The sequence below is a fragment of the Macaca thibetana genome, chromosome 1 (genome assembly GCF_024542745.1).
Source record: "Macaca thibetana thibetana isolate TM-01 chromosome 1, ASM2454274v1, whole genome shotgun sequence".
Classification (NCBI taxonomy): Eukaryota; Metazoa; Chordata; class Mammalia; order Primates; family Cercopithecidae; genus Macaca; species Macaca thibetana.
In genome coordinates, this window is record NC_065578.1 from 116,422,538 (window position 1) to 116,442,487 (window position 19,950).

The window sequence follows — 19,950 nt, forward strand, 5'->3', positions numbered from 1 at the left end:
TTTCCTTTATTGTAATTGTTCTTATTATTGTCCTTGTCATACAATATTATACATGTACATTAAACTTGTCTGTTTTCACTGCACTATGAGTTCCTTAAAAGCAAGGATTATGATTTATTTTATTCATTCTTTGTCCTCTGCAACTATGACAGGGCCTCTCACAATATTTATTAAAGTAATAATTAATTTTTCAATCAAATGCATACTTGCTTATATAATCCCATTCAAAAGGAAGAAAAAAACAAGAAAAAGGGGGGGGAAAAAAGAAACTTTGATATTTTATTTGGTTTGTAAAGCTTTACTGATGACAACAGCATAATTTCAGGTTAGACTTTTATAAAATATTGAAAATAGCTCCCAGATCCCCATTATTAGAAACTCTGGGTGAAATATCCCTGACAGTCCTAGAAAAAATTGATTGGTTGTTTCTCTCAGCGACAACCGAGCTGTTTCTGCCTCTATCTTACTCTGCAGGAGCTGTGGTGGGAGGCGGGAAGTCGGGGAGAGTGGGGAGGATACAAAGATGAAAAGTAAGGGAATTGTTTTTCAGGAATTTGGAGTTTAGCGAGAGATACAGATTCATGAGTAATACCAACAGTTCTACCTTACATTTCTATCATTTTTTTTTTTTTTTTGCAGTTTACAGTGCAATTTCCCATCATTTATTCCTCAAAAAGTCCTTTAAAGTAGGCATTATTAGCCCCATTTTAAGGGTGATTTTAACATAAGCCAGGATGTGCTATGAAAGTAAGACGTTCTTTTTGTTTGGTTGTTTTCTAGAGTCCAGACATTTCCCCCGTATCTAGAATCCATCATTTAAAATCTACCACTCCTTACCATATTCTGCACCTTTCCTATTGTATAAAAGTGTGTAGGTATAACCCAGGCTGCAACTTCAGCCTTCAACAGCAGGAACTATTGTCTAATGAAAGTTGTACTCCAGATGGAAAATTTCTCAAGTGAAATGGATGGGATTGGTAAATCCATTGTTTTCTAAATTAGCAAATATTTGGGTATGTAATAATATACATTTATTCAAGACAAAGGCTATGATCACAGCTTTTCAAAATACGTGTGCACATTGATGAGGACTAAAGCATACACATTCTGATCATTATTAAGGAGGTGGATTTAGGAGTAATTATTTTCTCTATAAATTAAAAATCATCAATAATTTTTAGCATATGTACATACCCAAGTTTTGCACATTAATTAAAGAAAGCTGAGAATCACCTATTTTCAGTCCTAAAGGATTCTTTGTTTATTTAACCCACTAGTTGAGTAGCCATTTTCTCTCTGTCTTCCTAGCTCCAATCAAGACAATCTTCCCACCTTCTCTCAAGAACATGCAGAGGACTTTGCCAGAATTATTGGATCAAACCACCGCACCATGACACATTGACCTGGGAAAGAATTGTTTGTCTATTTCTCAACTTGATCACTCTTCTGTTTTGAACCTGCAGGCATAATGAATGCTTGCTCTCCCCTTCCTGATTACGTGTATTTGTATTAAAGGGGTGGTTCTTGGGCCAGGGGTGGTGGCTCACGCCTGTAATCCCAGCACTTTGGGAGGCTGAGGTGGGCAGATCACCTGAGGTTGGGAGTTTGAGACCATCCTGGCCAACATGGTGAAACCCTCATCTCTACTAAAAATACAAAAAATTAGCCAGGTGTGGCAGTGGACGCCTGTAATCCCAGCTACTCGGGAGACTGAGGCAGGAGAGTCACTTGAACCCGGGAGGCAGAGGTCGCGGTGAGCTGAGATCACGCCATTGCACTCCAGCCTAGGCAACAAGAGCGAAACTCCGTCTCAAAGAAAAAAAGGGGGTGGGAGGGGTGGTTCTTGGATCACAAATTGAAAGTCTGACGTCAGGAAGACTAGTCGAGAGTCTGGGGCAATTGTTCACTTGAGCGCTAATGCAAATCTGAGCAGAGTCCTGCAGGCCTCTTCTTCCCATATGTGGCAGGGAGCTGGCACCCTGCACATGTGGCCACACCCAAGTGCTCACCCTTTGTGCTGCAGTTTCAGTTGATCAATAGTTCAATGACATTTGTATGTAGGGAGGATTGCCTGACCGTCCTAATGGCTGTTAGGGAGGTCTGATTATTCCTTTTCTTTATCCGAGCAGATATACATCTGAAAGGCCCTGGAAGTCCTTGGAAGCACAACCTAATAACAGCTCCTGAGATTTGGGGGTTCCCATTTCCAACAGGGCTATTTCTTCAACTGGAGGCTTGCATAGCATCATGGTTGCCTACTTTTCCTGCAAATATAATATAGACCATTACTGTGGGGAAGGGTCACTCTCTACTGGAACACTTGAACCTGATGAGTCTAGTATAGCTATGCCCAGCCTAAGTGCTATAAGGGCCCAGAGGATTACCCTGCTCCTTGAAATTTGATTGTGTTTCCCCAGAAAAGCCCTCTTTTATGTTTATACTACGTAGCTCTAGAAGTAAATGTGTCTGTATCCCTTTTGCCTGACTGGCCAGCACACAGGTGTTTTCAGTCTTCAAGGACTACAAAAAGTTAAGAGTGAAGGAAAGAAAACACACACACACACACACACACAAACACATACCGGTTTCTATCCTGAGAGCCCCAGGACAGAAAAGATTGTAATCTACCTCTAGCCTAAAAACATCCTTAGCACTCAGCAATTTAGTTTAGTTATATGGAGACAAACTGCTCCTTTATCACTCAATTCTCTTCCTTTGAAGATTGGACCCACACTGGTTTATTTTTTATCTTTTCATGATCTATGGTCTTTTGTAACATTTAAAATAGTAACCTGTGGTTTGGGGAGGCCATTAGCCAATTCTCTTCCCTTAACAGCATCTACCTGCTGAGCCATTGTGCTCTAGTTTTTAAGTGTCCTCTGACCTGGTTTGCTATCAGTAGCTATTTGGATAAGACTTTCTGTTGTGTCCCAGCTGTTCAAGCATTAAACCTCTATTCTTGGTTAAATGGAGGGAAAAAAGCAAAGTTCATATCTTTCCTTTTGTGGTTCCTTGATATTCATTTGCTCTGACCACCACATGTACTTAATAATAGCTAATTTTTATTAGTTCCTTCATATATGCCCATGTTATTGACAGAATTGTGCCCCTCCCACCCCATATTTATATGTTAAATTCCTGACCTCCAGGATACCTCAGAATGTGACTCTATTTGAAGAATCAGCCTTTAAAAAGGCAATTAGGGTCAAATGAGGTCATTTGGGTGGGCCCAAATCCAGTATGATGGGTGTCCTCATAAGAAGAGGGAGAACTCCATGTGCCCTCCCCTCCCATCCTCCTTCCGCCATCTCTCCATGCTGCCATAATGGAATGCATGAATGCCCTGGCTGATGCTCTCAAGAACATAAACACTGGAAGAGGAGGCAAACACCAGATTCTTACTAGGCTATGCTCCAAAGTCATCATTGGGTTTCTAACTGTGATGATGAAGCATGGTTACATTGGCAAATTTGAAATCACTGATGATCACAGAGCTGGGAAAACTGTTGTGAATCTCACAGGCAAGTTAAACAAGCGTGGAGTGATAAGGCCCAGATTTAATGTGCAACTCAAAGATCTAGAAAAATGGGAGACAAATCTGCTCCCATCCCTCCAGTTTGGTGTCATTGTACTGACAATCTAAGCTGGCATCACGGACCACAAAGAAGTAAGACAAAAACACACAGGAGGGAAAATCCTGGGATTCTTTTTCTAAGAATGTGATACATACTTGCAAATAAAATGCCTCAGTGGAAAAAAATAAAAAGAAAAGGGAGCGACATCAGGAGTGCACACACACAGAGAAAACGCTGTGAGTACACAGCAAGAAGGCAGCTGTCTACCAGACAAAGAGAGAGGCCTCAGCAGAAGCCAAATCTGCTGACACCTGATCCTAGACTTCCAGGCTTCAGAACTATGAGAAATAAATGTCTACTGTTTAAGCCACACAATTTGTGGTATTTTGTTATGGTAGCCCTAGCAGACTAACACAGGCAGGCAATGTAATAACTGCCTTTTATGAATTATCTCATTTAATTGTCGGTACTATTTAGACAGGCACTCCCAATATAAATTTTGCCCACAGCAGGAACTCTGTTGAGAGTATGCTCAGGCTTGACCCTGAAAGTAGGTAAGTAGAATGCTCCGGCTCATAAATGGATGAGGTGGGGAGAGAAGTTGAATGGACACAAGAATTCCCTGACACTTGTGTATCTTTATCGAGATTGTATCTAGCTGTTTGCTCCTTGTTCATTAAAGGAGAATGGTAATACCCTAATTTACACCAGGAAGACTTCTTACAAGGGTTTGTTTATTTATTAAACTGATAAGCCCTTTCTGATTATTCACTAACAATTTCAAATTTTTTCCTCTATTTTGTTCTTTCTTACCCATCTCCATGGAATGGCTGGGTGAATGTATGTGCACATAACATTTTCCTTTCTGTATATGCTGGCTAAAACTGTAGGTCTCAAAGGTTATCAAAAGTTCAGAAACAGATACAAGTATATGTAAGAAAAACATACATAATAAAATATTTTTAAAAGTCAGTGGGGGTAAGGATAAATTAATTAACAAATGGTATTATAAAATCACTTGAAAAAATAATAGTTAATTCATCTCATCGAATATACAAAACATTAATTTCAGATTGGATTACATATTTAAATGTTAATAAAACATGGAAGCATTAAAACGTAAAGATTACTTTTTTGTATAATCGAGGGCTGCAGAAGGCACAAGTACTAAAGGAAGTACTTAACTATAAAGAAAGAAACCAAAATAGAAAATATTGGTAGATTTGACTATATAAAAGCAGTGTGGTGGGTCATGGCAAAGAGGCTAGAACTATATGTAATCTATTCTCAACATTAGTGTACTCAGGAGGATTTAATAATTAAATCTGTTCTTTCCAGGTATACTTAAGGCCAACAAGAAGGAACACATAATCTGGTCTCAGGAAACATTTTGCATCATCTGGTAAAGACTTCTGCCTCATCAGATTACAGACTACAGGTGAAGCCTTGAAGAGAGCTCCAAGGAGCTGCATGGGCACAAGGCAGTGTCCTCACAGTGAGCTAGGAAGAGGCTTGCACTGTCACTGCCAGCCACTTTGTGCATCAGGGAAGGCCTGAGCGTAATACTTGAGCAGCCATTGCTGTCTCCTCCAGGGAGAGGAATCATCCTCCTCACAGACGGCTGAAGATCTTATGAAGCTGAACCTCCCAACAAATCCTCATATTTTGATACAAATATGATCGTCAATATTCATGCAATGTTTTAAACCTTATGTAGCAATTTTGCACATTCTTGTACTCTTTCAGAAATAGTGTGGGTTGTGATGATAGATTTAGGTTTGAATTCTGGTTAACCATTTGGCTATGTGATCCTGGGTGACTTACTTAACCTCTCAGAACTTATTTTCTCCTCTATAAAATGGTGATGGTGATGGTGCTAGGGTCAAAATGATACCACCTTATGGGATAAGGATTGGATGACAGAAATACCTAGTTTGACCCATAGGAGGCACTCCATTTCCTTCCCTTCTATAAAAGTGGTTAGTTGCATCAGTAGACCTCAGATTTCCACAATAGTTACATGTTTATATAGTGATGTGTTCTCTTCAAACGTGTTTCATGTTACATGGTGATTTTTTTAAAAAGATAGGGTCTCACTCTGTCACCTAGGCTGAAGTACAGTAGTGTGATCCTAGCTCACTGCAGCCTTGAACTCCTGGGTTTAAAATATCTTACCGCCTTAGCCTCCTGAGTAGCTGGGACTACAGGTGCATGCCACCACACTTGGTTAATTAAAAAAAATTTTTTTTGCAAGGACAGGGTCTTGCTATGTTGCCCAGTCCGGTCTTGAACTCCTGGCCTCAAGTGATCCTCCTGGCTTGGCATCCCAATGCACTGGGATTACAGGCATAAGCCACCACACCTGGCCTCACAGTGATTCTTAACTCAGCAATGTGGCATGGAGGCGTTAATATCTGTATTGCTAAGAAGCACCCCTGAGCCTCCTGAGAATTGTCAGTCTATAGTATATGATACCCCAAGTATCTCTCATGAGTTTGATATTTTTGTGATACCTTATTCTTCACTCTTAGTAGCTTTATTTCAATAAAGTAAGGCTTTGCTTACATGGGAAGGCAGTGCATTAAGCTAATGAAAATTGTAGTTGATAAACTACCTTCTCATATATAGCTGGATGCCAGGGAGTATTTTTGTTGGGGGTGGTGCTGGAGGGAGTTTTGATGGAAATAATAGTAGAAAGATGGAGAGTACACAAGACCTAGAGGAGGGATGATTGAACCATAAGGAAAAACAGATAAAAGGGAAGGTGAGAGGAATTAAGACAATGATCATTTTTCTCATAGAGCCTCATTTAGCAGGCTGAGACTTGGCTGTTTCGGGAGTACCAGCTGTCTCTCACTAGAAACTGCCATCTTTATGCTATCACCGTGTCTCTCATCCAGTCTCACCTACCCAAGGTATAAGACCTGCACTCACCACTTAAGTTATACATGGCTACCTGATCCATCTCATCAAAGGCATATTAAGTACTATAAGATTCTCGGATTTAATCTGTCAAAACCTAAATAGTTCTCCCTATAATGATACATGAATGGTTACAAATAAAGTTTGATAACTGCAAATACAGAAAACTAGAGAGAAAGGAAGTGGTCCCAGTCTACCATGAGCAGCTCATAGCCTACGTGAACTGAACATAGCTTTTGGTTTGTTCTAAGGAAAGGATATAAGACCAAAGTGTCCATAAAGTTCTTAAAGTAACTTTTAGAGTTTGGGGTAAGAGATCTTTCCATTGAAACTACTAAGAATACTTCTTAGGCCAGGCAATTAGATTTGAACTGAAGAGATAAGATAAAGCTGAAGGTCAAAGTTATGACTTTGAGAAGAGTCAGGCAATGTCATCATCAAGGGAGGCAATCTTCCAGTAGACAGGGGCTTCTGGAGTGATTAACTACAGACCCGCTGTTTCCAGGCTGCAGATTAATTGCATTGGCCCAGCAGACACCATCAGTAAACAAGCCTTCCAGGGAATATCTACTTGATCCTCTTTCACAGAGCAAACTTCCAAGGGCTGCCTGGGTCCAATCCTTATTTTGTTATCATCTTCAGGGAGTCCAAGTGCACAGCAATGAAAAAAAACTTGTGTGATTTTGTGCTAAAATGCATGTGTAGACTAAAGAAAAGAGTAACATCACGGTGCGTTGGACCATGAAGTGATAGATAGCTTCATGAGGAAAGAAGAATTTTGGAGGGAACTTGATGATGGGTAAAATTTAAAGAAAGATGGGAAACAGCAAATGTATCCATACTTCTGGAATGTTTTAGCTTTTGGCACTTAGGTTTGAGTATCCCCAGATGTCTGTGGTGTGTACCTCAAAATCTGGTTCTTGCAGTTGGGCTGATGTGATAACATCTGTTGTCTAAGGTATCTACTGTGTGCTCATGGACAAGGCATCTGTTTCTGTGACTGTTTATTTTCACTGATGACTCCCATATCGAAACTCCTGGGAATGATTCCATGAAAGATGAAATAAGCCAAGGTTCGAAGGAGCAAACAGTTCAAACACATAGTAATATAGTCGGAATTAGAGCAGCCTGATGGATGTGTGGAGATTTCACCAGCTGGAAGCAGACTGGGAATTACAGGTTTCATCAACAGAACCAAAGCACATGACCTATGCCACAGGGCAGAATCCTTATTATGTAATAATGACCCCTGCACACTTCTCTCCCTCAATTAACAATGCACAGATTGAGGTCATTGTGTATTTACAACCTGGAGATAGCTGATAGCCCATACTTCACCTTGAAGTTTGGCTTGTCTCTTTCCTCAAATGTGTTAACACTTCTGAAACGTTTTTGCCTTTGGCACCTCAGTTTGAACATCTCCAGATGTCTATGGTGTACCTCAAAATCTGGTCATTGCAGTCGGGCTGATATGACACATCTGTTGTCTAATGTATCTACTGTGTACTCATGGACAAAGCCAAATAATCTGGGCCAGGATTGTTTATGCTTTCACAGTTTTCTTTCTCAGTTTGGTTCGGCATTGATCTCTTCTTGCAGAAAGCCTATATTGGGACCAAACTGGGAATGCAACAGGGCAAAGTTGGTCTAAAAATCCTCCGGGAATTTACCATTTGGCAATTAAATTTTCTGTAGATTACATCTCTCTACCAATTACCAGTGTGACTTTTAGAACGTTATAAAATCTGAGCATAGCCAGTTACATTTCTTTTACCTTGAGCCTCTGGGTCTTGATCTGAAAAATTAAAGGACTAGAAAAGATGACTTTGAGTTTTTTACAGCTCTAATATTTGAGAATTTAGTAATTGCTCAGTAGTGAAAGTCAGATTTCTCGACACTAGAGCAATTAGTTTGTCCACCTATATGTATTCCTTCTACATTTATCTGCCTGAAGCCCATTGCCACTAGTATTTTCCAAGATGGAAATGTGCCTGGCTGGTATAAGCCCAGTGCATTTTCACCAAGAAACTAGACCCAGCCACCCAGCCCATACTCACAGTCTTATCATTCCTCCCATTCATTTACCCATTCACTCAACAAACGTTTATTGAAGGCCTGTTAAGTGCTAGGTACTAATCTTTAGAACCTACTCTATGGCTTTTCAGTCCATCTTGCCTTCACTCACTTTTTTTTTGACAAACCAGGCAGACAACGGTGTAGGAAATGTATATTTAATCATTCTCTTGAACGATCAGCACTCTAAAACCAGTTTTCCATAACAACATGTAATACAGTCACCATGGCTCCAAGGTCCAGGAAGGCAGTGGTTAACACATGAAAAGTGTGGGAAGGGGGCTGGAAACATATTCTTGTCCATCAAAGCTTCATTCCTCAGGGCCTCAATTCCAACAGTCATTGTCCTTGCTTTCAAAAGTCTCTGTGTGCTTCGTGAAAAGTATATGTTTGTTGCCTTAATTTGAATCGTGGCCAGGCAGGGTCTGGAGATCTAAATTCAGAGTAAGAAAACCTGAGCTAGAACTCAGGCAGCTCTCTTACAGAACTTGGCTTGCAGGGTAGAATGAAAGGAAAGAAACTTAGAAGCTCAACAAGCTGAAGATAATCCCATCAGGCATTTCCCACAGGCCTTGTCAACTCCGTTCGCTGAGAGGTGTTATTCTGGTGCCTGATAGAGTTCTGGCTCTCTGTGCTGAGGCGGCAGCCAAACAGACAGAATGCTTACTTGCCAATGACTAATGTGAGGAAGCAGACAGCTTTGTTGGCTCCCCTCTTTCTATGCCCTTTTCTACTCGAAACCAGGGTTTCTTAGCCCTGACACAGTTGACCCTTCAGATTGGGTAATTGTAATGGGGAGACATCCTGTACATGGTAGGAGGTTGAGCAGCATCCCTGGCCTCTATCCGCTAGATGCTAGTAGCACTGTATCCTCCTCCACTCCCTCACTGTGGTAACAAAAATTGTCTTCAGACATTCCCTTGGGGATGGGGGGCGAAATCACCCCAGCTGAGTCCCACTACTATTGAAAACTGAGGTCATAGCTGTCCATGCAGGACGGAAAGGAGAAGCCTCAGAGCTTGTGATGATATAATGCCATCTATTCAGGGTGAAAGGTCCTTCCCTGGACCATTCACGGATGAACATCATTTGAGAAATAAATCCACATTTGTTTAAAAAGAAGGTGCTCAGTTTATTTATAAAATCAGTGTTGCCGACTGCTTTGTTTATGCTAAAATTATGATCATTTTTCTTATCTTTGGCATTTGTCAGTTGGGAAGAGAAGCTGAGACACCTTTGGAAGCATCATAAAAAGTAAATCGTTTGACCCATTACTAAAATGCAGCTGCCCCTGAGCTGCGAAGTGGCAGTCAATTAGCAGCGTCTTAGAGTACCTACTACAGCTTAATTTGTGGAATATAAGATGTGGATATATTGGGATAGGCTTTCCAGGAGTTTCCTCAGAGCAGCATTACAGCACATATAACTAAAAATTCAGAGACAAAGGACATTCAATATCCTATCCTATCCTCTCACTCCCCAGGTGATAGGTAGGGGGAGGTCCCTGAGATCTGGGATCACTTGTTCCATGTGCACTTTACTTATCACTCTTAACACACTTGCCTAGTTCAGATGAATTATTTTCCCAACTTCTAATATGCCTCTGAAGATAGATTTATCTTGTTCATGTTGGAGTCTTTTGCTTTTGGCTTCCTTTTGTTTCTTGTTCTTGTTTGTTCACCCCAGACTTCCAGATATGAATTCATTTCCTCCCAGAAATATAAAACTAGGTCATATCTGGTGGTGAAATACTTGTGTAGATCCCTGGGATTGTGGAAATAACAGCAATAAGATACCATTATAGCCATTTACAAAACAATTATTGAGAACTGAGAGCTTCCCTGCCACTGCGTGGTGTATCTCTTGTTTAGAAAGGGGCTTATTTTTCAGTATTTCGATGTTGTTCTATTGAGGCCACATGGTCCCATGGGTTGCTGGGGAAAAAGAGATAGCTTGCGTCTCTCCTTAATGGGGTATCATCCCAGTGGCAGTCTCAAGGAAGAGACGGGTCCTCATAGTAAATGAGAACTGAGAGGAGTCTGGGCAGTCTCCTGAATAGAGGTGGAAGGGTGGTTTCGGCTGCAATTCCTAACCAGGGAGTGTGTGTGGCCTAAAATGCCATGACTCATTATATTGTGTGTCTCAAATAATGTTCTATTCATTTACTTTTATTAATTTTTTTTGAGATAGGGTCTCACTCTATTGCCCCACCTGTAGTGCAGTGGTGCAAACAAAGCTCACTGTAGCCTCAGCCTCCTGGGCTCATGCAATCCTTCCACCTCAGCCTCCTGAGTAGCTGGGACCACAGGTGCACCTCCATGCCTGGCTAATTTTTTAATTTTTTTGTAGAGATGGGGTCTCACCATATTGCCCAGGTTGGTCTTAAACTCCTGGGCTCAATCAGTCCTCCCATCTTGGCCTCTCAAAGTGCTGCGGTTATAGGTGTGAGCCTCTGTGCCCAGCCTTATTCATTTACTTTAAAAAATCTACTTGATTTATGGTTATTCCTCTATGGTGCCAGGGAGGAAAAGGTGGACTGCAGCTAACTGGGTAATTGTATGTAAGCCTACATGTGCTGCCTGTGAATATTATCCATTAGATGTATGTCATGGCTTTTTTTTTTTTTAAGCTGTCAATTATTACTGTAAGGGAATACAAGGTAAAGATGAGTCAGCTATGTTATATAGGACATTTTATTTAGTTGCAGGTTATTAAACACTCATTTGCAGTGTTGTGGGGAATCAGCGAGAGAAAAAAGTGCTTTTCCCTGTACTAGTGAGATTCCCAAGTTACAGTTTCCTTAGGGAAGTCTCTGCTGACAACTGCGGAGGATTGGAAATGATGAAAACTGGCGGGTTTCCTTACAAAGAATCTCCTTTGTTCGCTGCACTATAGTGAAATCTTGGAGAACAAGAGAAGGAATGAAAAGAAGCAGATCAACAGATCTTTACCTGCCCCTGAGGACTTAGCAATGTAGGCAAGGAATACATGCGCCTTGGAGAGTGTAAGCTATAAATCATACATGCATGCCAAGAGGATGTAAAATACAAAGACCCTCGGGAAGGTGGGATATAAGCTAGGAAGCACTTTCCTACAATGGATAAAGGAAGTAGTGGGTATAAGTTGCCATAGAGTAGAGAAGATTTTCAGGAAAAGACAGTGAGGGAGGGAGCAAGACCAGAAAGTAACGGTAGGTAGCAGGTAGTGGTAGGCAGCAGCAGTGGTAGGTAGTAATGGTAGGTATGTGTCTGTGACTTTAACTTTGATATAGTAATGCCCAGAGAGTCACTTTAGGCTCTGGAGCAAAGGAAGGCTATGATGAAATCATGTTTCAGAATACTTCGATTCTGGCACCGTGTTTCCTATCAGCTAAAATAGGGAAAGGAAGGAGCAGGCACAGTGTTTCAAAACCAGGCTGGGTGTGAGATGATGAAGGCTGGATTAGGGTCCATCTGAGAGGCAACATGGGAAAATGTGATAGGTAGGGGTTAAGAAATTGACATGAGGGACAGAGGGGAGACAAAAATAGCTCTGAGGCTCTAAACCTGGAGGCTTGGTGGGGATTCCACTGAGTAATATGGGAGTATCAACTGGAATTGCATGATCTCAGCTTTCTACACATTTCATATGCAGAAGAATATTCAAAAGGAAATATCCTAACAACCATTGGAGCCAGAGGACTGAAGTGAGAAGGAAATCTCAGCAGGAGGGCTAGTTGGTGAGTCATCTGCCAACTGTCCACGGGGGCCGGCTGGAGGGGCAGGGAGGGGTTTTCATGTGAATGATGATATGCATGTCATCATGCTTTATAAATAACAGTGAAATTCAGGGTCATTAGTCAGGGCTAAATATCTCTTTCTCTTCAATAAGTTATTTTGCCTTCATTGATGACTGAGTAACTTATAAGGTATTTGAATTTACACAAATACTTGAATTGTATGTTATTTTTCCTATGGGTCTGTCAATGAAGTCTAGGCTGTTTGCTTACCTAACAAATGATTACCTTTCCCAGTAGTAGTGGAAATAATGTCACAGCCCTGGTGTCATTAAATGTTTCTCTGTGTGGCTGATGCTGAAGGCTATCTGACTCTCATTAGGAGCACAAGCACCCACAGAACCAGTCTCCCACACTATTTGTGATTAATCTCACCTGTTGTAACAATGACTTTGCATGCTTTTTTTGTGGCCGAGGCACATTATTTTAGCATCAGGTAAGGGGCGAGAGGCAGAAGTGCCCAGCTGATGGCAAGGAAAGAAGAGACACACAGAGAAGCCTTTGAGTTTAGCAGCTGTAGGTGACTCCGTCTTTTGATCTCAGATTCTGTGAAGTGAGAGAAAAAGTTAAGGGTCAGCAGGAGAAGCTGGATATCTTCTTCACATGACTGGTTAGCAAAGAAAAGTACCTGAAAAACAGAACAAGTTGTTTCTAATACAGGCAGTTTTTTACCCTTTGCCCACCTTTCCATAACTGGCTTAAAAGTAGAGCTTTCTCTTTCTTCAAAGAAAATTCCATTCTGTGGTCCACTCCAGTGAACACTCAGCCGAATGAAAAACTATACCAATACAGAGATTGTTATTGGTTACCAAATAAAGAATAGGCTAAACAAATAGCCATGGCCAGTTCTTGGCTTGAGATGCATTTTCCCTCCAGGCAGTGATCTTTACAGGATCCATGTTATTACATTAGCTTTCATCATACCATTATAAAGTGTCTGGGAAGTATTATTCCCATTCTGAAGTAGAGAAAGGTAGATGTAAAGAAATGAAATAATACTTCTTTTGCTCGATTTCCTCCCTAGACAATCCTATCTCTCTTTTTTTTTTTTTTTTTTTTTTTTTTTTTTTTTTTGAGACGGAGTCTCGCCCTGTCGCCAAGGCTGGAGTGCAGTGGCCGGATCTCAGCTCACTGCAAACTCCACCTCCCGGGTTTACGCCATTCTCCTGCCTCAGCCTCCCGAGCAGCTGGAACTACAGGCCCCCACCACCGCACCCGGCTAGTTTTTTGTATTTTTTAGTAGAGACGGGGTTTCACTGGGTTAGCGAGGATGGTCTCGATCTCCTGACCTCGTGATCTGCCCGTCTCGGTCTCCCAAAGTGCTGGGATTACAGGCTTGAGCCACCGCGCCCGGCCCCAATCCCATCTCTTTTATTTCATTTCAGCTCTGTCACTTACCAGCTGTGTGACTTTAGGCAAGTTACTCAATATATGTGCTCCAGTTTCTTCATCTATAAATAGGGCTAAAATACTAATAACCTACTTCATAGGGTTCTTATGAGGATTAATGAGTTAATGCATGCCAAGCACTTAGAACAGTGTCTGGCCCATAATAAGCACTCCATAAGTATTGGCTGTAAAAACAACAATAGAACCAACATCACTCAAGCCTACTAAGCATCACTTTCATGCTGGTCATTTCCAAGTCTACCTCCTTAGTTTGAACTCTGTCCTGAGTTCCACATCTAGATTTCCAGTTGCTGCTAGATAATGTCGTTTAAAAACATAATTATTCAGTAAATATTTCTGAGTACCTACTATTGGGGTTCAAAGGAGTCCAATAAATAACAGCCTCTTCCCCAGCTTAGCTCTGAAGCAATTAAAGGACAAAAAAGTAAGGCAACTGGAAGATCAAAATATCACCCTTAGTGCTGAAAATCTGTTAATAGAGAATGAGGCTTTGTAGGCAGGCAAGTGGGCTACAGTCTAGACTCCCCAGTCAGACAGAACCAGACTGGCACAAGTCTACTGCAAGAGCAGATTCTACCCCTGAACAACTGACGGCCTGGAGGAGCACAGCAGAATGGACACGGGCTTCCTAAGTGTTAGCAAAAACAAAGAGAAAAAGAAGGAGCTGAGCTACTTATGTCCAGCTGCTCCTAATATACTCAACAATCAGATAAATTAATTCCTTGTTCTCCGGGGAAGAGTGAAAGAGGGAGGAAGAGAGAGGCTAAAAAGATTACACTGGTGGGGATCCCTTCTCATAAAAGGAAATATATGGAGTAAGGGTGTAGTGTTTTCCCCAAAACCTACCACATGCTGGAGTATTGTGCTAAGCACTGGGCATCGCTACCTGGGTACACTATGGGCATTTTAAACTGAACATCTCTAAAACTCTCATCTACTCCTCATACATGTTGCTCCTATGTTTTGGTTTTTTTTTTTTTTCCTGGTAGCATCACCAACCTTCTAAGTATTCTGGGTAGAAATATCAAACCCATTTTGACTTGTGATTTCTCTTGACTTTCACATTTGCATCACCGAGGACTGCACATTATTTTGTTTAAGCAACTTTTGATTCTTCCCCCTTTTCTTTCCCATTTCCCCTGCCCCAGTTAACACTCTCACAGTTTCTCCCCCAGACCATTACTGTAAGCTCCTGACTTCATGTCTTCCCATTTTATCCAAACCATTTTTTGTCTTCCAGCCTGAACTCTGCCTTATCTATGGATCCACTTCAGTCATAATTAACAATCCTTTCCCATAGGTACTAAATCTACACTGTGATTAATTTCTCTTTTGATACTTACACTATTCATTTCAGTATCTCAGGGGGCTTAAAAAAGTACTCTGAACATACTTGGCACACAATAGATATTTGTTAAATGAATGACCTAAATTAGTAGTATAGGCAGAGAACACAGGATGTAAATCCCATGGCCCCACTTAATTGTTTAAAAACATGTATGGAGCACCTACTTCGTGTATAACAATAAGAAATTCTGCTATTTTCTTAATTTTAAGCTACTAAATGTTGCATTTCATCCTAGACTGACACTTCAAACACTTGTTTTGATGTATCCAACAAGCATGTAAAGAAGAAAGATCTATTAATTGAATAAAAGGTGTGCTCAACGTCTATGTCTTGTTCAGTTATGGCTCTTGCTACTAGAAGACATTATTTACACAGTTTGGAGCTTTTTACTGAGAACTGGACTGAGATACTGTTGTCAGCACCCATTGTTTTAAATGACCAATACTTCAGTCCCTCCTTCCTTCAGTCCCTCCTTCTCTTCTGCGAAGGCCTTTCATCAGATACTGACTCATTTGCCTAGGTATGGGCAACTGACCCAAGTTGAGTCGAAGTCCTTCTTGGGAATGTAGAATGAGACTGATGAATTGAGGTTCAGTCTCATCACTCTCTTAAGAGATTTTTGAATATAGGAACACTTGGCAACCACCTCTTGCCATATGGACTAAAACAAGAGAGAGTAAAGAAAGAATTAAGTAGAAATGAGAGACAAAGAATCCCAATGGGATTTAAGTTCCTGGTTCCAGCTGTTCCTGAAGTCAACTGAACTTCCTGTCTTTGGTTCCATCACATTCCAGTACACTTCATACATTTCCCTTTCAGCCTAGGTTTATTTATACCCGTTTTCTGTTACAGGCAACTAATAATCCTAACCAGGATAGTTGCCAATTTGTTCCTCAAGATGGCGCAAGAGCTCTCACTCTCATATATAATTTTTTAATTAGATACTTTTAAGAAATTGCAGTAAAAACACAACAAATGTACCATCTTAACCATTTTTAAGTGTACAGTTCAGTAGTGTATATCCACATTGTTATAAAACAAATCATTAGAACTTTTTCATTTTGCAAATCTGAAACTCTATACTCATTAAACAAAAACCTCTTTCTCCTTCAACTCCTCCACCCTGCCCCCTGCTAACCACCGTTCTACTTTCTGTTTCTGTGAATTTGACTGCTTTAGGTGCCTTGTTTAAAACATACAGTATTTGTCTTTTTGTGACTGGCTTATTTCACATAGCATAATGTCCTGTAATGTCCTGAAAGTTCATTCATGTCGTAGCACATAATAGGATTTCCTTCCTTTTTGAGCCTGAATGTTATTCTATTGTATGTGTATACCATATTTTATCTAGTCATCTACTAATGGACATTTTGGGTTGATTCTACCTCTTGACTTTTGTGAATAGTGCTACTGTGACCACTGATGTGCAAATATCTGATTCAGACTCTGTATTCTTTTGGAGGCATACCCAGAAGCAGGACTGTTAGATCATATGGTAGTGCGTCCAGAATTGGTTGCTTCTGGTGGGTTCTTGGTCTTGCTGACTTCAAGAATGAAGCTGCGGACCCTCGCGATGATTGTTATTTATTTATTTATTTATTTTTTTCCTCTTTGAGACGGAGTCTTGCTCTATTGCCCAGACTGGAGTGCAGTGGCACGATCTCGGCTCACTGCAAGCTCCACCTCCGAGGTTCACGCCATTCTCCTGCCTCAACCTCCCGAGTAGCTGGGACTACAGACGACCACCACCACGCGCGGCTAATTTTTTGTATTTTTTTTTTTAGTAGAGACGGGGTTTCACTGTGTTAGCCAGGATGGTCTCAATCTCCTGACCTCGTGATCCGCCCGCCTCAGCCTCCCAAAGTGCTGGGATTACAGTTGTGAGCCACCACGCCTGGCCTGAGTATTACAGTTCTCAAACACGTTGTGTCTGGAGTTTGTTTCTTCAGATGTTCAGATATGGCACGTCTGGAGCTGCTTGTTCCTCCTGGTGGGTTCCTGGTCTCGCTGACTTCAGGAATAAAGCCACAGACCACTTCAGTGAGTGTTACAGCTTTTAAAGGTAGTGCGGACCCAAAGAGTGAGCAGCAGCAAGATTGATGGTGAACAGCGAAAGAACAAACCATCCACAACCTTGGAAGGGGACCCCAGTGCGGTGCCGCTGCTGGCTCCGGTGGCCAGCTTTTATTCCCTTATTTAGCCCTAACCACATCCTGCTGATTGGTCCATTTTACAGAAGGCTGATTAGTCCATTTTACAGAGTGCTGATTGGTCCGTTTTTACAGAGTGTTGATTGGTGCATTTACAATCCTTTAGCTTGACACAGAGCGCTGATTGGTGCATTTACAATCCTCCAGCTAGGCAGAAAAGTTCTCCAACTCCCCACTTGACCCAGGAAGTCTGACTGGCTTCACCTCTCAGTAGTTATTTTTTTAAATTGTTTTGATGACACTTTATACTATTTCCTATAGCAGTTGCACCATTTTACAGTCCCACTAACAGTGCATTAGGGTTCCAATTTTTCCACATCCTCACCAACATGTTATTTTCTGTTTTTGCTTTATTTTGTTTTGTTTTTAGAGTAGCCATCCTAATGGGCATTAGGTGATATCTCATTGTGGTTTTGACTTGCATTTCTCCGATAATTAGTGATTAGCATCTTTTCATTTGCCTTTTAGTTATTTTTATATCATCTTGGGATGAATCTGTCTTCAAGTACTTTGCCCATTTTAAAATGAAGTTATTTGATTTTTGTTGTTGTTGAGTTGTAGGAGTTCTTAATATATTCTGGATTGAAACCCCTTATTTAGATAAATGATTTACAAATATTTTCTCACATTCCATAGGCTACTTTTGTGTGTGTGTGTGTGTACAATTTATTTTTTAAATTGATATATCAGAGTTGTAGATAATTTTGGGTTCATATGTATAATTTCAAATTAAAAAATCATAAGAATATGATTTATTCAGTTAGATTCAGCAAACATTTATAGGGTACTTATAATGTGTAAGGTATTTTGTGCCCAGTGCTAGGTTTGATTTAAATGGCGGCCTCCTGACATACTCCTTTCACTACAGTTTGAACCCAGTTTAGCCCCAGGAAGGATGGTCTTAAAAGTCATAATTCAGTCTATGCATTTTCTTGATACTAGCTCAACCTAAGGTTTTGTATGCTCTAAAGCACTGCAGGGAGACTAGGGTGCTGGGTCTTCTCAGCCAGTTCTCAGCTAGGGTGCTGGGAGACCAGTTCCATCTAAGGGTTTCAGATTAATCCTGAGCCAAATTAGTGGGATCATGAGTCAGTCCCATGAGGGATGAACAAAACTAAGTCAGACTCCAGACTTTAGTCTTCAGATTCACAGGCTTCTCAAAGTCAGGGTGAACCAAACCTTGGTTTCTAGTCTAAGATTTGGAGGGCTTGAAGTCCAGCTGAACATATCAAAGATGTCAAGTAATTAATTATCACTTCCCCACTGCTATGCCAAGGTAGTCCTACTGAGTTACACAGAGCCTCAGAATCCTAAACACTGTCCCCCAGACAACCGGTCAATGAGAAAGCATACAAGATGAAACCTAATTGCCATCTTCAACCTATATGTCATACATATTGTTTTGTGTTGGGCTTTCTCTTATGTAATACAATCTTAACTGGAATTGAGTGATCAAACTCTTAGTGAAGAGGACTCTATAGAGATTTTTGTGCCTTGGTATATGTATCTATTAATGTAATTAAATTTTAATTTAGATTTTACTCTTTCCTCAGTAAATCCATACAAAAGTAGGGAGGAACCCACCTGTCACTTTGATATCCCCTGTTGCTTTGGCAATGTCATTTTCAATCATACAGGAGTATGTGTTGTTGATCGTAACATTGTATAGCACAGACACAACCTTCATGGTCACATTCTCAGAGTTCAGCTCAAAGCTGGTATTGGAGACTTCCGAGAAGTTGGCTCCCTGGTCAACTTGGGATGCCCAGACCACTGTGGGCTGGGGGAACCATCGGGGAGCCTCACACCGCAAGGTCTCTGAGCTGGCGTTATAGTCCACATTCACCTCTGGCATGCTGAAGGCTGCAGGGTCAAAAGTCGGAAAGAGCAGATGCCAAAGTCAGACACATAAGTACTAGGTCTTAAAAATGCAGTCTTTTTTTTTTTTTTTTTTTAACCATTGAAGCTACTCAGTACTTCCTCAGAGGTCCATCTGTGTGTGGCCGATTGTATTATAGGCACGAATAATTATTTGCTCATAGTATTGCTATACATCACAACCCTTTGGCCAATCACAAACCCCAAGGACCTAAATTCTAGGTATATTATTGTTACAATAGATAATTTTCTCCAAGTAAGAGGAACTTCAGTGGTCATAAAAAAGCTTATCCCTTAGGGAAATTAGGCATTTTCCTAGGGATCTATGAAGCTTCCGGATTTTATGTATTTTTCTCCCTGGAGGATAAAGTTAGGGTGGGGAGGGAGAAGGAGAAAGAAGAAACAAACAGCATTCATCTATCACCCAGAGAAATTCCATCCACAAACTTTGTCATCACAGAGATTTGGAGTTTGCTTGGGCAGATATCGTCCAGCTCTGGTATCCAGGGATAGAAATAGAAGTTTGTTTTCCTCCAAGGTAATTCTCCTCACTAGAGAGGTAACTGCATTTTGAAATTAAGACTTAGCTTCCCCCCATATCCAGGCAGAGAGACAGTTGTGGAAAAATGTTAAAGCCTGGACTTTTTATGGGGGAAAAATATAATTTATTAATTTATTTGGCATCTTCCTTTACCTGGGACTGAGCTGGTGCTGAGTAAGTAGTAAAAGGAAAGCCCTTGCCTAACCCTTAAGGAGTCT

General features: G+C 40.9%; 1 protein-coding gene across 1 annotated transcript in view; it reads right to left on the reverse strand.

Moving 5' to 3' along the window:
• Nucleotides 1-8,710: 8,710 nt before the first annotated feature.
• The window catches only part of VTCN1 (V-set domain containing T cell activation inhibitor 1), a 70,514-nt gene continuing 59,274 nt past the window's right edge, over nucleotides 8,711-19,950 (reverse strand). Inside the window, exons 4-6 of the mRNA XM_050778995.1 lie at nucleotides 18,898-19,176; nucleotides 12,721-12,891; nucleotides 8,711-10,334 (exon numbers count right to left, since the gene is read on the reverse strand). Of these exons, the coding sequence (XP_050634952.1) occupies nucleotides 12,767-12,891; nucleotides 18,898-19,176 (404 nt within the window). The 3' untranslated portion in view covers nucleotides 8,711-10,334; nucleotides 12,721-12,766. The remainder of the gene's footprint in view (nucleotides 10,335-12,720; nucleotides 12,892-18,897; nucleotides 19,177-19,950) is intronic.